Consider the following 23,687-nt stretch of genomic DNA (forward strand, 5'->3'; position numbering starts at 1 on the left):
TGAAAGGCCGTTGTTTATTCTTGCAGAATATAGCACACTGTGTGGTGATGTCAGCTGTTGGGGGTTAGGAAATAGCACAGTTTTTGTCTTTGTCCTTTGCACCGAGACTGTTTGCTCTTCTCCGCCGTATGCTGCCTCTCAGTCCCTTGTCCCTCTGCACCTCCCTCTCCTGCTCCCCCTCCCTGTCTTTACACTCCATGGACGGCTGCTTTCGTAGCTGCGGGGGCAGAGGTATGGGCTGCCCGAGGAAGAAGCCCTCCTCCTCTGAATCAGAGGACGACGAGCATGTAGAACAGGAATCTTCGTGTTTGTAATGGCCCTGCTGAAGGCTCAGGGAAGAAGATTTAGAGCAGTCCCTCTCTTTGTCGCCTCTCCAGTCCAGGGTGTCCAGCTGGGGCCGATCTGTCCGCGAGCGTCGCAATCGCCTCTCTGCGTCTGCTTGGAGGGCCGGGTCAGAGGGGATACGCCGATTCCACCCTCGCCTCGGACTCCGCTGACGGTAGGAAGATCCGTCTGGTTGAGAGAAAAATAAAAAATCCTTGTTTTCCAAACTTTTAAGGAATATAAAAGGTCTAGTGTGTGAGTGTTTCATGGCAGAAATTGAATATACTACTCACAAGTATGTTTGTAAAAGTGTATAATCACTTTAAAATAAAACCATTTATTTTTATGGAGCATCTGCTGTGTTTTACAGAGAGTTTGCCTTTGAAAATCATAAAACATACTCGACTAAAGTTCTGAAAGAGTTTACATCCTTTCTGGTATGCGAAGGCCAGTCCTGTGTTTGCACTATACAGTCTTGCCACTAATTCTCACACCCTGGACTTTTAATTTAAATTTTCTTACCCAGCAAATCCATCTGTGGTGGGATTCCCTTCTGTAGATGTAACCTGCTCCCAAAACCTCCCTCCATCTCATCTTCAGCCTCCTGGTTTTCCTCTCCCTCGTGCAGCACCTCTTCATGCTCGTCCTCGTCCTCATCGACGGAGTAGCTGCTGCTGATCGGCTCTCTAAAGCTCACCCTCGCCGTGCCAGTGCGAGTCAGCGGAGGTGGAGAATTTGAGGGTCTGTCCTCCGGTTGCAGGATCTTCTGCGGGGGCGACTCTCTGGGTATCAAGTCTCGAGTCTTGACGGGCAGAGGGGGTGGGAGGATGGTTGGGTTGTTGGGAGGCGGAGGAGGTGAGTCGGGTGAAATCAGGTGCGAGTCTTTTTGGGGAGGAAACGCTGAATACAAAAGAATAATGTGGTTAAAACACAGGAAATTACACTGTACTGCTGTACTGCAAAGAAAATGTGATTTTCTGATACCTTGCATAACCTGATTTGTCTGTTCCACCCAGTTTCTACAGTCTTTAGAGGTTGAGGTTCCTCGTGAATTGAGACCAGTTAGTCCAGTGTTTTCCTTCTGCTCCCCCTGGAACTGAGGACCATTGACTGGAGGTTTGATGGCACCGTTCCCTGGCAGTAAACTGTAATGTGGAAGGTCACTGGGCCAAGAGGGACCCAAGCCATTTCCGAGATGAATGTGGGGAAGTGGCGAGTAGGAGCCTCTTGTGTGAGGATGAACACTGAGTGTAGCAACACCATTCTGAACTGGAGCCGTGCAGTGGACGCCTGAGAGAGGCAGGGCAAAGAAATGTCTTACATTTGGACCCAATGTGACACATTTATAGTGTATATTCACTTTAAAATAAATATAGTTTGGTCTTCATAGCCTTAGAAAAAGTATTCATGTATTCATTTGTATGTATATATATATATATATATATATATATATATATATATATATATATATATATATATATATATAGGCAACATGTAAGCAAGACGCCAACTACTAGGGCTGTAAACTACTAGTCGAAGGTCGATTTACTGGTCGATATGTTCTGGCTCAACAAAAATTCTGATTGGTTGATTTTTTTGCCATGTTAATTTCATACAGTCTCTGGTTAATTTCATCACAAGGAAAGTACCAAGTGCTAATGGGGCTGTTTTCAGAGCACCCCTGTTTCACAGGTAACAGCGTTTCTTCAGAGAACACCCCTTGTTTTCAGTATTTTGGATTAGCCCAACCCACACCCCTAGAGACAGATTGATTCAAGAATGTCCAGTGGTTTTATTTAATCTTGAGCTTTTCATTTTAGGCTACAGTCAGTCCTCCTCTAACATCCATGTCAAAGACATCGGCAGTGTGACATCACTTTACGTAGACGGAGGGAAAAAAGTCGAATGCAAAGTTTACAAGCAACAGTTTGCATATCACAGCTCAACTTGGCATATCATATAAAAACTCTAAGATAACGTGTCTGCGTTAGGTTGCTCCGTCCGTTTTAAGTATATGAACATATCAGAATTGGCATATTTCAATGTTTTGACGTTTCAGAGCCGTCAGACTCGAGTCTGTCTGTCGGAACAGATGCCCCCGATTAGTAGATTTTTAGTCGGAATTTCAGGGCTTCAGTCAACCAATAATTTCTTTGGTTGATTACAGCCCTACCAACTACTACGTCAGCAAACTAGATTGCTAAAACTGTTGTCATGTTGGACATTTAAGAGGATGATGGACTGAGAGAAATCAGTCAAATAGGAGCTGGAGATACATCTCACACTATTGACAAGATGAAGGTGCTTGAGTGAGCACAGGTTGTCACAGTCTTACAGTGTGACCTCTGTGAGTAATGACGACTACTTGTGCATCACTAGAAACAACTGTAAGTAAAAACACAAGAGCTGCATCATCAGAATTTATGAGAACACAAAAGCAATTATTTTCTTCTACCTGCTTTTAGTGGCCTGACGGCTCTTTAGTTTGGCCAGGGTTATATTTCTCTGTTGATGCATATACTGTTAATTAACGCAGCCAAGTTCTGTCTATAGTTCACATTTGAGAATATTTATGAACTTGAAAATGCTATTACACAGCAGTATATGAATCAAAATATGCTACATTTGTGTTCATTCTGTGATTTTACATTTTTAAAGTAATTTATAAACAGGCCAAAATAAAAATAAAAGTTTATTTGACTTAATTTAAAGTTTTCCCCTTATTGCTGCACTGATATGATTTATAAATGAACCATATTCACCTCGGCTTTCCACTGCGGTATGAATGCAGTCTTTTGCAGTGATAGTGACGCCCTCTGGTGGCTTCAGCGGAGAACCACACTGCTGCTGGTATTTCTCTGCTGTGCTGCTGCTGCTGCTGTGTCTGTTATGCTGAGGTGGTTTGCTCTGCAGCGCTGAGTCACAGGAGTCAGAGTTATCGGGGTCTTCGCCCAGCGAGCAGGGTCTGGAGCAGAAGATGAGCCCCCCTCGGGGGAGGAAGGGACGCCCCAGCAGAGGCAGTCGACAGCGGGCGCAGCAGAAACAGGACTCTACGGCGTGCCAGTGCTGACCCTCGTATGTCATCTGACCCTGGTCAATGCCTGAGAGGAAATGATGTCATGATTACACATATCATTCCTGTCAGCTGCAGACCTTGAAATTATCTATTATCTCACTGTGGTTATTTATGTGTATAAATCATTTTAATGAAACCTCCATAAACACTAGACTATTATATGTAAAAAAAACAAACAAACATGTTTTTAAGCTACATCTTATGAAACTTATGCTAAGGGAAGGAGTGTTATACTTTTATTATTCATCATTCCCAAGTATGAATATATGAATGTACAGTGTTTTTCTAATTTATTAGACCACCTGTCATAAAAATGACAAAACATAAATATTTTAGAAATCTTTCAAAAACTTGTTTAATTTGGCAAATAAACTGAATTCACCTTTCTATACCCAAATGTGAGCCGGCTCAATGGGCACAAATTAATCAAACAAATTTTTATGTTCAGGAATGCAAGTAATTAACTATAATTTGACATCTTAATCAAGAAATAATAAAGTGCTTACCTATTTTTTTTTGAAAATTCATGGATAACAATAACAATTATATTTTAGCATTAAAAATATCATTCTGGTTAAAGAGCACGTACTGGTGTATAACCCATTACAGAAAGCTGTGGCTTTAGGTGGTTGTCTAATACATTTGTTAAGCACTGTACATTTAAAACAATAAAACTAATATGATATTGCTCTTTTTTTTTTTATCAATTTGATCAATTATATTATGTTTCTAACCATTTATTTGACACTTTCAGACACTGTTCACAAATTCAAAACAGAAATTGAGGTGAACAACAGCTGCAAGTAAACAGTAAATGTTTTGTGTAGCCTTAAGTCGGTACCTATGTGTTCTCCGCAGGTATCACAGTACTCTGCATACAGAGACTCGTAGCAGGAGCAGCAGTACGGTCGACTCTCTCTCATGATGTAACGCTGACCGCCGAGTGCTGCCTCGCACTCAAAACAACAGAAGTGCTTCATGTGCCAGTATCTTCCTTCTGCCTCAGTGCATTCATCTGCTAGAATAATCTGAGAGATTGAGAGACAAACGTGTGAGAGGGAGGGGTCAGTAAGCACAGAAATACACACAATCAGTTGTACCAAAATACTACTAAACTATTTGGGATGATGCTCTTGTCACAGACTTAATCATCCTCTGGGTCTTAAAACCTGAGTGGTGCAGATTCATTAGTCTGCTGCGTCAACTAATCCATTAAATCACAGTGAGAGGCTGAAAATGAGGAGAAAGCATGAAAATCTATAACAGTCAAAATAACAGAGACGAGTGATCAGGTGGAGGACAAATTAAAACATCCTGTGCAAGTTTCCATTTCATAAATGATCACTGGACAGAGGGCGGTTTAAAGAAGAGACAGAAAGGAGGCAGAGAGAGAAATAGAGATTTGAACTTTGCTAAATGAAGCTATGTCTGCCTCTTACACCATCATGACTCTGACTAGTACTACACTTTTAAAATCAGAGCATTTCAGATTGGTTGGGAATCTTGCCAGGTCACCTCATCGCAGGCCTGGCAGCGGGGCTTGAGCCTCTCAGCGTGGTGCCGGCCGCAGTAGATCTGTGCGTCCTGATAGAAGTAGATCAGATCCACCAGCAGCTCAGTGCAGGTGGCACACTGGAAACACTGAGGGTGCCAGCAGCTACCTTGTCCGGCCCGACTGGCAAACACCGCTATGTCGCCACCGCAGATTTGTCTGTCACACTGGGAAAAAACATTTATTTTGAGGGTTAGTGGGGGGTGTGGTGCAGAGGGTGAGGAAGTGAGATGGTATATCCTGGTTAATGCTTCAGCTCTCAGTCTGAGCAGATTGCTTATACAGACCTGTAATCATTAAATGCCACTGTGCTGTGGCCCTTAAGCTATGCCTGCACCTACATGCACCTGGACTTGCTCCAGTCTTATTAGAAAAAAAACAACCTGTCTGCACGATTCGTTATAGGACGTCATGTTCATGTATTCATGTTGCATAAGGCTTCTGCTGTTTCAAGCTTAATATTGGCCTGTCACATCGAAGAAACACATTTAAAACCACTGTGTTACCTGCTGGCATATGGCCCCCATCATAGTTACTGGAAAGAGTCTGACGACGCCTCGACCCAAGTTTTCTCTTTTCCTCTGCTGACTGAACAGACGCAACTCCTTCTTCTCCTCCTCGTCCAGAGAGTTACAATACTGTGGCTGTGGAAACACACACATTTATTTAAAAACAAAATTATAATACATTTCTCAGCTTTGTTTTTCATCTTTGATTCAGTAAGATGGATTAAAACCGTTGTTGTTTTAAAGACACCTCTAAATTGTTACTACAAAGAAAGAATATGAAAAATGGACATAGTAGATGGAAGTAGCAGTTAGCCACCAGGGGGCAGCTCCAATGGTTACAATAAAAAAGTTAGTGGCTAGAGATCTAGGGGAAAAAGAGCCCACTTCTTTCTGGATTTATAGTGTCAGTAAATATTATCCTGAGGAGTTAATGGTCTCAATAGTTAGTGTCAGGTCTTCAATAGAACATGGTGTCACAGTGAATGGAATGGTGTCAGTTATGTCCCCATTGTGAGAAAAATAGGTGATAAAGCACAGCACATACTTGGTCCCCACAGTTTGTCTTACCTGAAATGTAATGGAATGATACCTTCATTCCAGTCATTCATTTTTATTCAAAGTCCACTGAAACTTAAGCATTTCCTATGGAGGCTGATGTTAAATATAGCATCTTGTGTTTATTGTGCGTTGTTTCCTTTTTCCTTTAGTGATGCCCGATGTGAGCTGATGTCATGGATTAGGAGCCCTGATGCAGGTGATGTCTATGAACTTCTGATTTCAAGTTTGTTCATTTTTATATACAGAAAAAAAACTGTCATGTTATTACGATATAATATCATAATTAATAGTATCGAGTATTTTAAGTCCCAGTGGGTTTTTTTTCTCAGAAATTGAAAATAAGTAAAGAATGAGCCTTTTATATTTTTATCAGGAGCCAGGTCAGCTCTAAAGAGGCTGCCATTTCTGATCACAATGTTTTTAGTATAGTCCACGAGGGGCCAAACTAAACATCTTTTGAGTTTTGATGCTAACTGAAGGCTACATAGGGTCTTTACATACACGGGAGGGAAGAGTAATATTCAGCAGCTGCACCATGCATATTCACCAACACATTTGACACTCTTAAGAACCTTGTGCAAATCACAGTGATGGCTATACAACATAGATTTCAAAATAACTTCATACAATTTAGTGTAAACAATATTTAAAATGTAAAAGGATTCGGCAGCATAACCCAAAACAACATTTTTATTTATTTATTTGCTTTGTACAACAGCATCTATGTAAATGACAAAATAAAGCTGTGTGTAGAGACTTAATAAGAAGATTTGAAGTCAGAGTCACAGTAGCTGTTACCTCACTGTCATGCGCCGGCAGCTGGTGCAACAGTTGTTTGATTCGATATCTCTCTCCTGGACTGTTCACATATGGCACTCTGTCCTCAGGTAAGCAGCTAAAATACTGGTACACCTGCAGAGAGGGAGAGAGAGAGAGAGAGCGAGAGCGAGAGAGAACTGGATTCAGATAAAGGTTTACATGAATAAAGAGAGCAATTTATTCAGTTACCAAACTAATTATTGTAATATTCCTCCAGCTATCAGATTTAGTTTCAGTCTGGACACATTTCAGTCCAAGTGTGTGTGTTAGTGAAGCAACTCATCTACGTCTCCACTCCGTGTCTGCTCTGCACACTGGTTGCTACCTGTTCGGGCTTGAGCCCAGGTGGGACCCATGCGTACTCCTCGGAGGCGCAGCCTGAGTCGTCATCGGAGATGGAGTGTCTCTGGAAGTCTGAAACCAGCTTCGTCATCATCTTCTCCAGCTGGCCCGGCACAGAGCGAACTGCATGCTCCTCTCGCACACACTTGCAGTGCACGCAGATTTTCCTGTGGAGACAGGGTCAGTGCTGAGCTTCGTCCCTGCCTGGGGGACTTTTTTTTCCTACTGATTTACAACACAAGCCAAAACTGATCAAATGTCAAATCTGTGTAACAGGTGGGTTCTTCTGTTGCTTCAGGTACACAGGTGCAAGACATAAATTCACACTTTAAATCTGACTCAAACCTCTGGTTTCCTATACAGAGAACAAATTAGTTTTTTTTTACCTGAAAATGAAGATCGACAATAATCAGATTATTATAAAAAAAAATGTAGTTAGCCCAGCTCATAAAACAAACCTGAACAGCGGGACAATCGATGAATATTAGCACCACATTCATACAGCCACTCCCAAAGTTTGCAACCATATTATTTATGAACACTTTGTCACAAACCAGCCCACACACATTCTTGCGGTTGACTCAACTACAGTCACTGACAGAAATTACTGATACAGCAAAGACATGACAAAGAAACCAAATCTGCAATAAATTAAAACATACTTTTTATGACCTACATCCCACAAACATCATTCCAGACTTACATCGGGACCCACACATCATCCCAGATTAGGTATGGGCTTCAAGTATGAGCCATTTTTAAATGACTCTTCAGAAACAATGTAACATGACCCCTCCCCCCAGGTTGAACCGTGTTTTTGATGGCATGTTAGCCGACATTTTAGACCCGTATTTGCAATACCATTATATTTTTGCTTAAACATATAATATATAAAATTTCTGCTTGAAAATATCAAGTGGATCCTTTTGTTACTGCTTTGATTGAGAGACACACCTAACAGCAGAAATTACATACTGCATATACATGCATATGCCAGACCTTTTCTACCACACAAGGAGGAAATGAGGTCACTGATCATTTAAGCCTGACCGTCAATCCCATGGTAGTTAAGAGAGGGAGGTGAAGATAGGAGCAATAATCTCCCTCAGCTTCGTATTACAACCCATCTTCACCTAGTTATCCTCAAAATGGCGGAGGGTGTGCCTGTGTGTGGGACCGGTGAAGTCAGATAAAAGCACCTCGGGGGGTGACGGCGTCTCATATTTGAATGGACGCGACAATTGTGGCCATATGCTGGATGTATTGCATGTGTACATCTCTGTTGTGATACGTGTTGCATAACAGTCTGCCAGCTGGAACTTGTGGCTCAAGTTCACAAGGCACAAAGCTGCTTTATCCCAGCTACCAACCCCCACACAACCAAAAAAAGCAAGCACTTAAACACAAACCAATGCTTGTAAAGTGCAAAAGAGCTCTTCATCTGATCCTGTATGAAGTCTTTGAAAGAATATTAACGTGCAGTGATATCTGCATTTCAAAGTGAACAAGACCCCTTTGCTCTTTACCCAACACAAGTTAATTGTCAGAAAGTTGACAAAACAGAGATATCAAAGTGATACAATGGGATCCCCATGTCTTTTCCCAGGCTGTAGACACTTGTAATATGACCTGGGTACGTGGCACCTTTTAAGGTCATGCCATGGTCGCCTTAACCTATATAAATAATAGTAAACACACAGCGGCTCAGCTTAGACTAAGCCATGTTGGCACAAATCAGGTCCCAGCTGTATTTGTGTGTTGTAACAAAAGGGAGGGGAGTTATCCAAGCACATTCCTACATAAGTGGGTAGGAGGACACAGCCGGAGACCTGGCATGGGGGGACAGATGGCAGAAGCACCATGTCTCACCCAGTCTCATCCCACCATTACCCCACAACCGTCCACCACTCGCCTCTGCGTGATGAAAGCATTAGCAACAAGGATTAAATCATAAACAGACGCCAACCCTCAAATGCAACCAACAATAATTGATAGATGACAAAGAATTTGGGAGTATGGAATCACGCCTGTCTTTGTCTTGCCTGCTCATTAAATATCTTTCCATTAAGGTTAAGGTAAGCCAAAGCCTGGGTTGTACACAGTTCTTCTATAAAACTACAAACCAATACTAAAAATGTAGGAAATGCTGGACGGTGTACTGTATAGTTTCCAGGAAAGGCTTTTCAAAGCATATCCCTTTGTTAAACAACAGTTTTCTGAAATGTAAATCTTTACACTTCTAACAGATGTTTTAATTATGTGATTTACCAATCCCTGCTGTGCTGAGCCCGGTCTTGTACAGTTATCTGAATCAAAAGCCTCTGAAGTACTACAACTATGTTATACAACTACTATACAACTCTTTGTGCAGAAAAAGGGAATCAGTAGTTCTAATGGAAAGTGGTCCTGGACTGGTGGACATAAATATGTGGCTAGTTAAATAAAACAGATGACTTCAAAGAGTAATGGTAGCTGCCAACAAGGGCTCATATTTTCCAGATCATAAACTGTATCATTCACCAAACAGCTGGGAAAATCACAGATAAAATGATTAATCTCCTTAACTTAAACGACTAAATGAGGAAGAAATTGTTGCAGGCCAAATCAAAGACCAAACAGACTCATGGACGTCAAAGCAGGAGAAAAAAAGTGCCCAAATATAAATCAGTAATATTGTTTTCAACTGTGTTGCCTCAAAAGATACAAACAGAAATACGAGGTTCTTTGTGCTACGCTGAATCTTTAACCAACCATACGTGTTATTATACAGAAGACACAGCAGATGTTTGGACAGAAATCACAGTGTCACTGACACTGTTGAGACATCTGGTACCGCAACTGTTGGTGATGATGTAGCTTTTGTTTGTGTTTGTTGCCTATATATTTTGAACTGCCACTAAAACAGTTATTATCTATACATTTATTTTCAAATTTACTTGGTTTAGGCTCTAAAAAATTAGTTTGTTTTTGCCATCTAAGAGTACAAAACACACAAATCATCGCATTAATCAGTTCATCAAAAACATTTAATCTATTACCAGTTTTACCAAAGGATCATTTATTTATCTGACTATCACTGCACTTCTAATAAAAGTGAACGATTAAATTATAACAAAACTATACATGCATTAAACTCTAGATAGTACAACTGATACAGTTTTTAAAGGGTTGTAAATTAGGTGCCAAGACAGAACTGCTCTCACACTGATGCAGAGTATTAGATCCAAAAGTACAGAGAAAATGAATATATTGACTATGGATCTGAAATAATCTGAATTTGCACTTGCATGACATTTGGCACAGTGGATTAAACATTAATTTTAATTTGGTTGAACACTGAGATTAGGGCTTGTTCGCCCCTCCCCTGGATCCCACACTGACCTCAGTTTAGTTTTAGGCCTGTATATGTGTACAAAACAACATAAAGTCAGGCTAAGACACAAAACACACACAGCTTACATGTCCCAACTTAATTACTGTTTCTAGATACTAGTCTCTATAATCCTGTCAGACAGTAAAAGGGTTTTTTCTTTACCTGCTGTAATCATGACAAATTAGCAGAGGTTGGTCTGATAGCGCCGTCTCGTCCAGACTTTTGCATCCGATAGACGCCTGCTACTACCCGTCAGCCTGTCACTCACTACATGCAGCATATTCTACAGCAGCTCCTTTCCATGTGGTCATTTCTATGTCTGCGCAGCTCTTTTCAATGTCTCAACCACCCCCGATTTCCCACCCTCCTCCGTCCTGACAGTGGGCTCAAACAAAAGGCATCACCGCACTGAACGCAACCAAACGTGTCACAAAATTACAAACCAAAGTTGTCAAGGTACACACATGCTCATGTAATTCTTCAACATCCTTATAATGAGAGGATTAAGTACAAACAACAGAAAGTTCTTTCACAAATTTCAATTAAAACCTGCAAATGACTCACTCTGCTTTTGAAGAAATGAAAGTCTCAGGATGAGGCTCTGAGTAACAATCATGGTGAGTAGTAAACTGTGTCTTTTTTCCTCTTCTGACTGATTCATACCAGATGGACGATTGTTGCTTTGACGCAGTTATTAATCCAAACGGAGCAGATTTTGAGCCTGTGAGCAATGCTGTGCTGTTTTGTGTTTGTCATATCATGCGAATAAGATGGCCATGCATGAAACCAACCTGTCTCTGGTGGAACAGCAAGCAAGACAGCATGGATTTCAGCCTTAGTGAAGTCACGACACATTTCTGAATCCCTTCCAGCTCATCTGACTTTGGTCAAGTCACTGACGATCAGTGTGTGTGTAAAGACACGTCTGCTTCGAAGAGACCCACTGTGGTTTGAGTCTTTCTTTTATTATATTTTCTATTGAACAATTCAACAACAGTGCAACTTTTACTTTTACTCTTACTTTTGATAGCTACAATATAAAATTGCAAAAAATAGTCTACGCTCCCATCTTCTTAAAAGGTAAAGCTCTTTTGCTTTTCTTTGTCTTGTGTGAAAAAGTGCTTGTGTCTATTTGTTTTGGACCTTAAAACATATAATGTCACCTTTACATTCTTGCTTCTAGTAGATTAATTATTGCTAGTTGCTACTTAACTAACAACCCAACAGGAATGACAATTTTTCTTAAAAGTAACTTTAAAACAACACATTTATCATATATATATATAGTTATTAAAACTGGTGTGACAATGTATAACTGACACAGCCTTCACTTGGGTCTAGTGAACCCTCATTAGATGTGCTTCTATGAAACAGATGGGCCTTGTCCTATAACTCTCTGCCACTAATTAGTAACTGAGTAATTGCCACATGGCCACCCAGACTAATAGTGAAGGCGACTTTGAACACTTTTGAAGCGTGGCGGGGACCTGTGGGTCAAAAGTAACTTAATTCACTCACTGCTGGGCAGCGGAAGCACCATCTGCCCCCCACCCCAGTCTGAGCTCTGCCCGTGAAAGCTTGGGATAAAGATGGATCACTTCCCTCTCAGCGAGCATCAGCAGCTGAGCCTGTGGTCACTTGGCTGATCTTCTCCTTAAGGGAAGGTGTGACTCTAAATTGGTTATTAAAGAAGATGCAATTAGCATCAGACTCTGGGGCCCAAGCAAGTGACCCCCATACATCTCGATCATTTAATCACTTTCATGTCCCTCATTGTCCTGGATTAGCAAAGAGACTAGAAATGTCCAAACAAGACCAGTCTGTCTTTCCCTCAGCCAAAATGAACATAACTAGCAGTTTCAATAAAACCACAGTGACAGTGTTGTGTTAATACTGTAAAGATTCAATTTACTGTAAACACAGCAAAGTATGTACAGGGGCCACACTAGCACTTGAGTGTGGCTGGAGGTAGAGCACAGCACACATGTTTTAGATAACATTCTAACTTCTTTTGTCTTGACCTGAATAGAAAAGATACAATTACAGTCTTTTGGTTACACAAAGTACACATTCCTGTACCTGTTGTTTTACTCGCTCAACCACCAGTAAAGTGAACAACGACAGTTGCGCATGGAAACATACTGATTGTCTGCAGAAAAAGAAAAGTCCACTTCGTCTTTTTATACATCAAACCTGATGAAAAAGAAGAGTCACATAAAAAAAAGGCTTAAGCCTCTGTGACATAAATAAAGGGGAAGACAGAGAGGGAGACAGGGAGGTATGAAGCAGTCGAGAGCGTTACTATCACAGCAGTAAGGTCTAATCTTATTATCACTATTGAAAGGATTAAACGAACCAAAAGAACAAACCAGCTGGATATACACTGAGACATAAAGACACAAGAGAGAAAAAGGGGTTCAAACCCTGGTGAATAGATGAAAATAAACTGTTTTTCAGAAGGTCCTTTGATGATGGCAAACAGCTCCTTGGGTATGTTGATGTAAGAGGTGCACAGACTGTCATATCAAGTGGATTGTTTTTAATTTCACAAAAGTAGGAATTACAAGAATTAAAAGTATTTTTGTTGCAGAGAACACTGGTGTCACACTCACATGTTTACATACAAGCGCTGTGTGTCCAGATGAACAGGAAATGCTTTTCGTATTAAATGTGTGAGCTAATACACCATATGGCATTGTTCTTTGTATAATAAATGACAAATGCTACTCTGACACAGAAGTTGGTCCTAGGTTTTAATCACCACGGCAATGACATGCTGCACATGTTGCAGGGTGGCTATTGTTAATCCTGCTGGCCTGTAGCACTTCAATTTTTTCCATGAAGATCATGTCAGAATAAAGTAAATGCAGCTGTAGGATGCCGAAGCTTGATTGCACTCACGCGTTTATAGTCCTGATCCTTATGGAGTCAGTGCAACTGACCAGCCTCATGAGTTGCCCTGACTGGGTCATGATTATATCTGCACTCATCATGCACAGAGGTCACAGTTAAGCTGATTTCCTTTGTAATGTTGCTGCTCTTCCTAAGGCATGGGCGAATACACACAGATATACTGGTTAATTCCTAAACTACTGACTCCATATGCTGACTTCTTTTAAAACCCAACAGACCACACATTTATTAGAATATTTCTATCTAGTGAGTAGTAGAATAAAAACAAAAGCATGGCTAGTGGGAACACAAAATTTGTTAATAACCTACAATTCGAGCTAAAGTCATCGCATGGCCCTAAAACTCAATTTCCACAGGTCCTGATGTGCACACCAAGTTTGGTGAGTTTTCATGCATGGCGAGGCCATGAAAATGTCAACATAAATCAGATAATGTTGGAACATATTTCCAAAAACTATTTCTAATTCAAATGAATTGCCTACTGGTTCCATGTAGCTTCATTCAAACTTTAGAAAGGTAACAAAAAGTGTGACTTTCATTCCTCAATTCAGCTCTTTCATGACCTTCACAGATTTGTCAGTTAATGTAAAAAAGTCACAGAATTTTCAGCCTATTCCAGAATTTGACATTGGTGTGTACTGCTCTGAAGGTTCACAATTAGAGTGGAGACAGGATGTTTAACTCCAAGATTCTCTTGGTATCCAGTTTACAAATTTCACTCTTCATACATGATTTTTGTAACAGAACGCAGTAAAGGACAATATTGATTGCGTGTGACAAGTCCTTTTTTTACTGCTAAAGACAGGGAGGGCTATGATGAATTAGAAAACAAATGTGTTTCCGGCAAATTAATACTAATAATAACAAAAATAATAATAATAATAATAATAATTGAAACAGCAGTTCAAAGCAAAAGTAAGTGGAGTTGTGGTAGAGAGTATTAGTGACACAATACAGTGTCACACACTGGTGTCCTTAACGGGACACAGCAGTGTTTCTGCCTGAACCAGTCTCAATACAAGGTGCCGTCCTAATGGATGTATTTTTTCACTCATTTTCAAATTCTTTCTTTCAGACATTCAGTTAGATTAATTTCAACTTGCCATATTGTCCCCAGCTCGAGCAGAAGGTAGCAATGTCTTCTGTAATTCTCTGGTTTTCTATCTTTTTCCCCACAAAGCTTTAACATCTTTCGTAGGATTTCTGTCCAGTTTGCTTGCAGCCTGGATATTAACTGATCTCATCTTACCAGAAAAAGCTGTGCCAAAGCTAGTATATAAACAAACTGGTATTAAAATAGTTGGGAGATTGCTATTCTGTAAAGTACACTTTTGGTGAGGTAAAATAAATCACCAGCTTTAAAATGCTGTAGTTCAGTCTTAAAAATGCCTGCACACAATCCAAAAAAGCAGCAGAAGAGACCGTGACTGTACCAGATAAAGTACAAGAAAAACATTTCCTGTCAAGGTAATGTTTAAGAGCCCTGAAACTCATACCTCCAGCCATGGACACGGAAGCCAGGGCACTGATCCCCACAGTGCATACAGGGCTGGCCTCTGTCTGGGTCCTCTTCCTCCTGCTGCAAACAAAACACAAAGCTCACTTTAGCTCACATCATGAAGCACCATTCTCAGTATTGGATACAGGAGGTTAGAATAAATAGATTGTGGCATTTGCACTCGAGCCACAAGTAGAATGGACTTAAGAGTAAAGAGTCAAGTTATAAATATTTCCCCTAAATTATATCAGAAACCTATATTATCAATACATAGTATGTATGCATGAACTGGCAGATAAAGAATAAATTTGGGTGAACATGCAAGTGAACATCTGTTTAGATGGTGTAAAATAATGCACTTTTCAGTGGGTATTAAACTAGGCGTTACTGGTTCCTGATTGCCCTTAAATCCAGTCATACACTAAAATCCAAGTGTGGGTATGAGGAGCGTTCACTGTCTGTTTTGAAGCAGAAACCTGGTTCTAATGAGGAAGAACCTCTTTTCTGAGGAGCTGATTAAGTTTTGAATTGTGATTAGGTTAGGGTTAGACAATGACTGGTTTAAGTTGGGGATAATGCTTTGGTTTGGTTGTCCAAATGAGTGGAAATCAGTGAGAGTCCTTAAAAGGATAGCTGTGCAAACCTGTAAATGTGTGTGGGAAACACACAGGCCCCTTTTAAGAGATGAGAGGAAGGAAGCAGACACAGGATAGGAGCTGCACCCTTTCCCTCTCCATGTTGTCTCCACTTTCTCCCTCTAATGCTGTAAATCCAATGTACTCTACTTTCGTCTGTGTGAACAACTAACAGTTCTTACTGTTCATATAGGGTTTTTATTTATTCTTTGTTCATAATAAGACTAATAATGCAGTATTAGCTCTTATAATATTAGTCCTCTCTGACTCTGCACTGTATAGTTTGCAAGATCCTGTAATTGCTGCCAATTTGCCAATTGCCAAAGTTACCAAATTGGGTCATGCAAACAAAAGACTTAAGCGACACCATAATTGCTTACAGAAATACAGTTATTGATAGGTAACAGGGAGAATGGTGCCTCTCTCCACCCTGAACTAGAGGTCAACCAAAGCCAATCTTTAGAAATCAGGGCAGCCGAAATAAAATGACAATTTTAAAACAGTTTATTAATAAAAAAGAAAGAAGACTGTGAGAGGCGTGTAACAAGAGAGGTGATAAAGGGAGATTAAGACATAAAATAATTAAGAGACCTGATGTGGGATCAGAGATTGAGGAAAAAGGTTAAATTTAAATACTGGCTTCACAAATAACAATGGTTCAGCCAGAGCACTCATAAAATAAATGTTCATCTGTGGGCCAAATACTGTGTTTATTTTTTGGTTACTCAACAATGCCTGAACCTAATAAGTCTCTGTACTGCTCTTAAAAGTGTCTGTAGCAAGGGGAGAAGAAAAAAACTAATGTTTGCAAGACATGCCAAGTTGGACAGGAAAGCGACACGAGGAACTTCAGCCAAGGTTAGCAAACACTCTCCCTTCCTTACTTAAACACTTTGTGGGCCCATTATTTTCACCTCATCGTCTCCTCTCATCATGTGATAATTCTCCAGCGCTGCTCTAAAGCAAAAATACTTTGTCTGCCTGTTGCAGAAATGCAAAACTTTAAACATACAAGTACATTTTTATAAAAATAAACCAGACAGTTGTGTTTGTGTTTTATGATCACAATGTAATTCCATAAGAGCAGTGTCTTATTTATTTATTTTTTAAATCTAGCAATAAACCTTTTAATGTTTGCAACTAAAGGTTGCAGTTGTACATATTTTACATATATCACATTTAATGACAGCAAGCATCTCAAATTGTCAGCATTAGGAGTTTTGCTGAATGAGGATTAGTTCAAAACGGTTAAAAAAATAACACTAGCTCTTTACCTCAAACATATTTTACAGGAGGATGAGTAACGTGCGTACACCCACAGACACTCACCGAGTTTAACGAGCAAAGCAATAAAACGCAGATATGTGACGAACACATTGAGCTACCTGTGCCTACCTGCTCAGCTGTGTTTTTGGTCTTTCTTTTGCCCTACCACAAACACTTAATCATAATTTCTTAGCTCATGCATGATTTCCCAAGCAAAGCATTTCATGACCATTTCCAAAATGATATGCAAATACTTTGATTAAAGGCACCTTATCTCTTTACTTATCTCACCGATATCTTGCCCTTTAAGACGGGTGTGTGCTTAACTAAACAAGGTATTATTAAAGGGCAGCTTGCTTTATTGTATTTTTTAATCATAACATTACCTTTGTATGTGTTTTAATAGACAGTCTGAATGTCTCCACCACAGTGGAGAGGGTTGGTTGTCTGCACAGAGTACATACAGTTTTGTAGGAACATGAACTAGTTAGTCCAGAATAGTTCCACATCCTGTATTTAAATGCCACATTGTGTGCCACACAAAACAACACACAGAAACAAACACGCACTGGGATCAGACCTGTGTCATGCTGCCTTATTAACTACCACACACTTTGAGTATGTTAACACAAGCGGGCATGAAAGATGACAAGCTGACAGGCTAAATGAGCCATACAGATGATTTCTGGGTGACTGAACCCGTCAGTTTCTTTCTCTTGAACAGTCACACATTGATATGCTGACTGAGCCTGGTAGGCACACATTAAAGAATGCCTGTACATTTCACACTGGTGTACGGCTACGCTCCTAAATATTACGTTTATTAAGGTTACAGAGTATAAAAGTAAATAGCTGCAGGATAAAAACTCTTTTGGAAACTGAAGCCGACCCAAGACGATTACACTACAGGATACTACAGGGTGTTACTGACTTTCCATTCATAGAGAGAAGAAATGAAATGACACTTAATATGTTCATGTTTTCACTGTCCTCCTTCTTCACTAATGCCATATTTGACTGGTGTTTTTTTTTAAACCTCATAACTGCTTTATAACACTTACACATGGACCTTAATGGCATATTCAAATACATATACAGCTCTTTAACACGGAGTTGGTCCCCCTACTGCAGCTATAACATTTTCCACACTTCTTGGAAGTGTTTCTATGGGAATTTGTGCTCATTCATTCTGTAGAGCATTTATGAGGTCAGGCACTGATGTTGGATGAGAAGGCCTGGCTCACAATCTCTGTTCTAGTTCTTCCCAAAGGGGCTCCAAGGGGGTGAGGCCAGGGCTCTGTGCGGGCCAGCTGAGTTCTTCCACACCAAACTCACCAAACCATGTCTTTATAGTCCACGTTTGAGCACTGGGACACAATAATTTTGGAATAGAAACGGTCTTCCTCAAACTGTTGCGTCAAATTTGGAAGCATAGCATTGTTCAAAATGTCTTGGTATGCTGAAACTTTAAGAGTGTCCTTCATTGGAGATAAGGGGTCTAGGCCAAAGCCTGAAACACCCAAATTCAATACTTAACAGGTGTGGCCAAATACTTTGGTCATATATACATACTTTTATTGGCTTCTCCCTTTAGGGATCAACAATGGATACATCTGCCTCCATCTTGCCCTATCACTTGTTATACTGTTACACCAACATGTCCTCATGTCCTCCATGAACCTTCTCCGAGGTCTTCCTCCTGACTGAAACCTCCATCTTCAAAATGCTTTGACCAATATATTCACTGTCCCTCTTCTGTATGAGACCAACCCATCTCAACCTTGCCTCTCTTGCATTCTCTCCAAACATTATATATAGTACTGTGCAAAAGTCTCAGGGCTCCACAGCTTTGTTGTCAAATTTCGTGATTATTGGAATTTGGATTGGAATGATGTGACTGATCTAAGAGGTTAATGAGATGGACATGAACCTCCTTTGAATGTATTAGATAAGGCTCAGCTCAGCGATTTGGTTTTGTTACTATAAGACTATTGTGTCTATCACATGGTATGATGCATGACTTTTTTACAAAAGACCTGTAGATGACTTTATCTCAGGAGAAAACAATGATGTCATGCATCATGGATACCTTCGTAATTGTAATTCACTGCAATTAATCATCCATCCCAACTGATGATCTCAACTCTTGGTTGAAATCAAATGTGCAGGAATCTTGAAGTTCTTCATTGTGTTTTGACAAAAAGAAAAGAAAATGGAGGACCACTTGTGAACCTTGAACATTACCCACTGCTAAGTAGTTTTATTTTTCCTTGAGTGTTTCCTTATCATGGTGGCAGTGTCAAAGCTATGCAGAGACTTGAGGGTGTCACATGCGTTTCCTTTTTAACACAAACAAAAAAATAATGCATCAAGTAAGTGACCAACAATGAGGTTTGTCTGTCGTGCTGCACTTGAAGGATGTGACGGAAGTGGTGGTAGGGAAGTTACTGCTGAACTAAATCTGTGTGTTAAGTAAATAATGCAAGTTCACAAGTTCACATGCTCACACTTAGACCAGGGTCAAACTTTTCATCTCAGCTCCCTCCTTTTTTAAAGTGGGTTTAATCACATGCCACTGCCTCAGTTTGCCTGAGCTTTCTGTTGCTACCAAGTAACCATGTAACCAGGTAATGGACAAACTGAAAACTTGCCAACTTCCTTATTTGATATCAAAGGGCAAACACATTGGCACAACCAGGGATTAAGTGCAATAATATGAGAGAACAGAAAGATAAAAGACCTGAAAGATGCCTGTCGGGCCACACAGAGAGTCTAAACAAAATTTGAAATTCGAAAGACATGGCTGAGTGTCATTTTGGTCTTGCTCCTCTACTCAACTTGTGGTGTAGGAGGGTTAAACATTAACAGAAGAGGTCAGGGGTCAGGGGCCTTTGCTGCCTTGGCATGCACCTCTCCTCACTGGACAAGATCAGACATAGAGCTGTACAGCTTGCAGGTCAGTGATTGCAAAGCCCTATTTAACAGCGTGACAGCTAAACTGCAAGTAACATTAATTATGGTATCCAAACTTTATCATTCATTAGGTAACTGTTTCAGCATATTTTTGCTGTACCTCAATGACTCTGCATTAAAACCAAATCAAACATTTTCACTCAGGTAAACAATTAGAGGATTACCAGAAGAATAATCAGCAAAGTTACTGATAATCTTTCACTGTATGAAAAAACAAAACAAAGATTTGTACATTTCTACTTCTCAAATGAAATATTTCTACATACATACTAAGTTTCTTAAGTGTTTTTTAATATAATATTTAAGGTTTTTGGTCATAGAAAACATCCTGACGTTTCACAAATCAAATTATACAAAACTTGCCTTTGAGTTCAGTTGTTAATGTTCTGCAATAATTCAATAACAACATATAATCACAATCGGAACTTTATACAATTGTAATGTAAATGAGGTTCAGTATATATCCTTTTTTGGTTGTTTGTGGATAGTAAAAAAAAAAACACACTTTGAGATATAACGCACGTAAATCAATTTTAATATTTTACCTGTGATGTATGAGATGGTTCTGTTTTACCAGGTGTTTGTTGATTTCTATACATAAAAAACTTATTTATCATTTATCATAATTATTAATATTCACTAGTTTGAACATGTATTATCGTGCGTAACCTTTTTGGCTGTATTTTCCAGCCCTAATGCCACATAAATAAATATGTGTTCTTATCATCATTTGTATCCACATAATATAATAATTTCCAATTTGTTTATGAATAAGTACAGACAAATGTATCTGTAAATATCTCTCTTTAGTCACACTTCACGCTTCTTGTGCTTATGTGATGGAGAGAAGCATGAAATATTTACAGACTCATTAATAATTTAATCAGGTTATTGTATGTGTAAGGTGAGAAGAGGTGTCCTGGGCAATTACACGATGTTAAAGCACTTGCACAAAAGGCCCATGTTGCGGGTAAATTACAGGATCTCTGTTAAATACAATTAGAACAAGAGCAAAATCATCTACTTTAGTATTATGTAGACTTACACATGAGGTCACAGAAAGTAGTGTGTTCACACTGTCACAGTCTGAATATGTTCCAAGAGTGTGTTGCATGGCCAGATGTTTCATGGCCACAAAGCTGTTGGAAAACAAGCCTAATTTGGTCTATAAACTCATCACATTGGCGGATTGGGTTCTGGGCAAATTCCCAATGATTTCACAGAGCAACTGAATTTCTATAATGATTAATTGATAAATTAATTATTATTTGATTACTAAATGAATCACAGAACCGAGTGTTCTCAAATCTTTCCGTGTGGAGAATTATGGAGAAAGGATTGTGAATACAATTTTGGGGTTTGGGAAACAATAACATTCTTTTCTACATCTTATATGTCTACCATGTAACAGTTAAGCTGGGTTTAAACTGCATGTTTTGTAAACCTCCAACTCAAACTGTATGACTAATGATTTATGTGCGCACACTATACAGTCTGATGCACAGATGACTTCAAACAGGTTTGATTTTCATCTATACAATTGCCGATCGAGAGCTGGTCATGAGGGGTTAAGTTGTGAACGTTGTATGTATACTACACAATGCACAATTAAGATCTAATCCCCAGAATAGTCGCATTAGTGAAAAATTGGCTCACATGGACCAAAATACGCAGCTCTAGTGACATCTAATGGTGAGAATGCAGATAGCAACAAATGTAGGACTCCTTTGTTCACCCCTCTTTTTCCCTAGTGCATCAGAGAACTAGAGTAGCCTTAACACACTAAAAATATTGACATCATTCTTCTTCTTTGTTTGCTTAGTAAATCTTTGCTTCAGAAATTTAAACACATGCGCTGTCTGGTTTGTCTGTTTCGGGCTGCCGTATAAACATGGCGACACAAGATGGCGTTCTCTGTAAAGCAAGGCCCTCGCCTCAAGTACATGTAAAATAGTTATTTTAAAAAGCTATGAAAGCCAAATGATTTTTATTTTATAGTATATTCCATTTCTGCCAAATATCCCCTCTAAATGTTACACACTTGGCCTTGAAAGACAAAACAATTAAGATATTACTAAAGAAAATTAGACAGACAGATTATTCTATGATGAAGATAATCCTTAGATGCAGCTCTAATTAATTGTTCTTATGATAAAAACACAACACGGGTAATGAACATGTTTAGGTTACAGCTGCCACATCCTACCAACCTGCCCAGGTTAAAAAAAAAAAAGAAATCGATGACGTAAAGTGTTTGACCCCTCCTGACTATACCTGAGGCGCCCGAAGTGACTCAAGAAACAAAGAATGTAGTCTCTTTTGGTTAATAAAACACTAGTTAACAACAAATTGTACTCTACACATAGTGTGGACAAACTGTGGAACGTGTTTACTTAAATCAATTCGGCGGAACAACGACAGGTGAAGGAAGGTGGGACAAACTTCCACAGTTTTCTGTCTTCACTCCCCTACAAGTTCATTTCAAACCCTACTGTTAATAAAGACACAGAAAACTGCATCAAAACATTCTTAATATTCCCGTTACGTGCGTTCTGTGGTGAAATGAGACTCAATGGGAAAGAGTTTTAAGTGATTTGTGAGTTGTAAAAGTCACTGAGGAATAAAAATGCGATAGCGAAAAAAAGAAAAAAAGGAAAAGAAACTTACCGAGCGGTTGGACCGTCGCTTTTTGGAGCCGCGCAGGAACATTTTAATGTCTGCTGGGCGTTAAAAACAGCCAGTGTCCGGGTAAACAAACGGGGGAAAGACACACCAAAGTCCTGTTGTATAAATTGACACGGCGTGTGTTCCAACTACATGATGTTCGTCGCAGACTATCCAACAGTACTCCTCATTCCGCCTGGGCTAACTATTTTGGAAACTACAGCGACAAGAGGCCAAACTGAAAAACACTTCCTGTTGGCCTTTCAGAGTAAAACACATACAAACCAATTTGTGTAACATTACTCGAGCATATGCAAACCGCACATTCAAATATTAAGAAAACGCATATATTACTTGTCTGACCATTGTAGATTCCGGGAAAAAAAACGACCATTCACTCGAACTGATACCGCTTGTGCTTTTATTTTGAAGCAAGAAACGCTACACACTCCTCCTAATAGTTCCTGTTTAACTTGACGAAGCTCTAACTTCACCTGAAGGCAGAAGGCAGCAAAAACAAAGCTTTATTTCACCCTGGCTACACGAAAAAGTATAAATGTATTCTTGACCGCTAGTATTTATTCATCTACACTGGGAAGTAAAACAAAAATGATTTGAACCATCGCCACCCAAATATAATTAATTGGAGATGCTATTTGACCCATAAAATGAAGATAGCGTCATGTATAAAGTTTTATATATAAATAGAATTTTTGGTATTTGACGTCATTCTGTACAACACTTTGGTCAACCTTGGTTGTTTTTAAATGTGCTCTATAAATAAACTTTGATTTATGGATATCAGGTATGGAATGGATTTCCATATTTCAAACACAGGTCTGTTGCGTTTGGGCAGGTTTTTAAATATCACATTTGATGTCGACAGAGGTTGGGACACATATTTTTAGTTGACAAAATATTAAAACACCTAAATAAGAGGTGTTCACTTTGAAATACAAACATTTTAAATATTTTTCATTTATTTTGAAACTACAGGGCTGAAGGGACACATGTGGCTCCCCTGATCTACACAGTAATATTGAAATATTAATATTCTTAAATACAAGAGAACGTACTGAACAAATGCAACACATAATTTTTAGAGGATGAAGGTATTATTGGACTCAGGCTGCCACAGCAGCAGAAAGACGGGGAATTAATTTGATAACAGTGTGAGCCAAAACA

General features: G+C 39.5%; 1 protein-coding gene across 2 annotated transcripts; it reads right to left on the reverse strand.

The window, feature by feature from the left end:
• Positions 1–22,703, reverse strand: prickle3 (prickle homolog 3). Of its 2 annotated transcripts, XM_058642969.1 has the most exons (11): positions 22,506–22,703; positions 14,963–15,045; positions 7,164–7,347; positions 6,818–6,931; positions 5,459–5,596; positions 4,916–5,119; positions 4,242–4,428; positions 3,087–3,425; positions 1,309–1,614; positions 847–1,224; positions 1–513 (listed from the first exon to the last, which is right to left on the reverse strand). In XM_058642969.1, the coding sequence occupies exons 1-11, from the start codon at positions 22,545–22,547 to the stop codon at positions 65–67; spliced, it is 2,424 nt and encodes an 807-aa protein (XP_058498952.1). In that variant the 5' UTR covers positions 22,548–22,703; the 3' UTR covers positions 1–64. The 2 variants fall into 2 exon arrangements, with proteins under 2 accessions (XP_058498952.1, XP_058498953.1); XM_058642970.1 differs by lacking the exons at positions 14,963–15,045; positions 22,506–22,703 and adding an exon at positions 10,716–10,777.
• Between the last annotated feature and the right edge of the window lie 984 nt (positions 22,704–23,687).

Source organism: Solea solea, chromosome 11 (genome assembly GCF_958295425.1).
Source record: "Solea solea chromosome 11, fSolSol10.1, whole genome shotgun sequence".
In the NCBI taxonomy this organism is placed as follows: domain Eukaryota; kingdom Metazoa; phylum Chordata; class Actinopteri; order Pleuronectiformes; family Soleidae; genus Solea; species Solea solea.

Coding starts and splice junctions, on each gene's coding strand:
- prickle3 (XM_058642969.1), bottom strand. CDS start 22,547: ATGTTCCTGCGCGGCTCCAAAAAGCGACGGTCCAACCGCTCG. Junction 6,932..7,163: donor CTGGGCTCAAGCCCGAACAG/GTAGCAACCAGT, acceptor CCCTCTCTGCAG/GTGTACCAGTATTTTAGCTG. Junction 3,426..4,241: donor TACCTGCGGAGAACACATAG/GTACCGACTTAA, acceptor ATTTCCTCTCAG/GCATTGACCAGGGTCAGATG.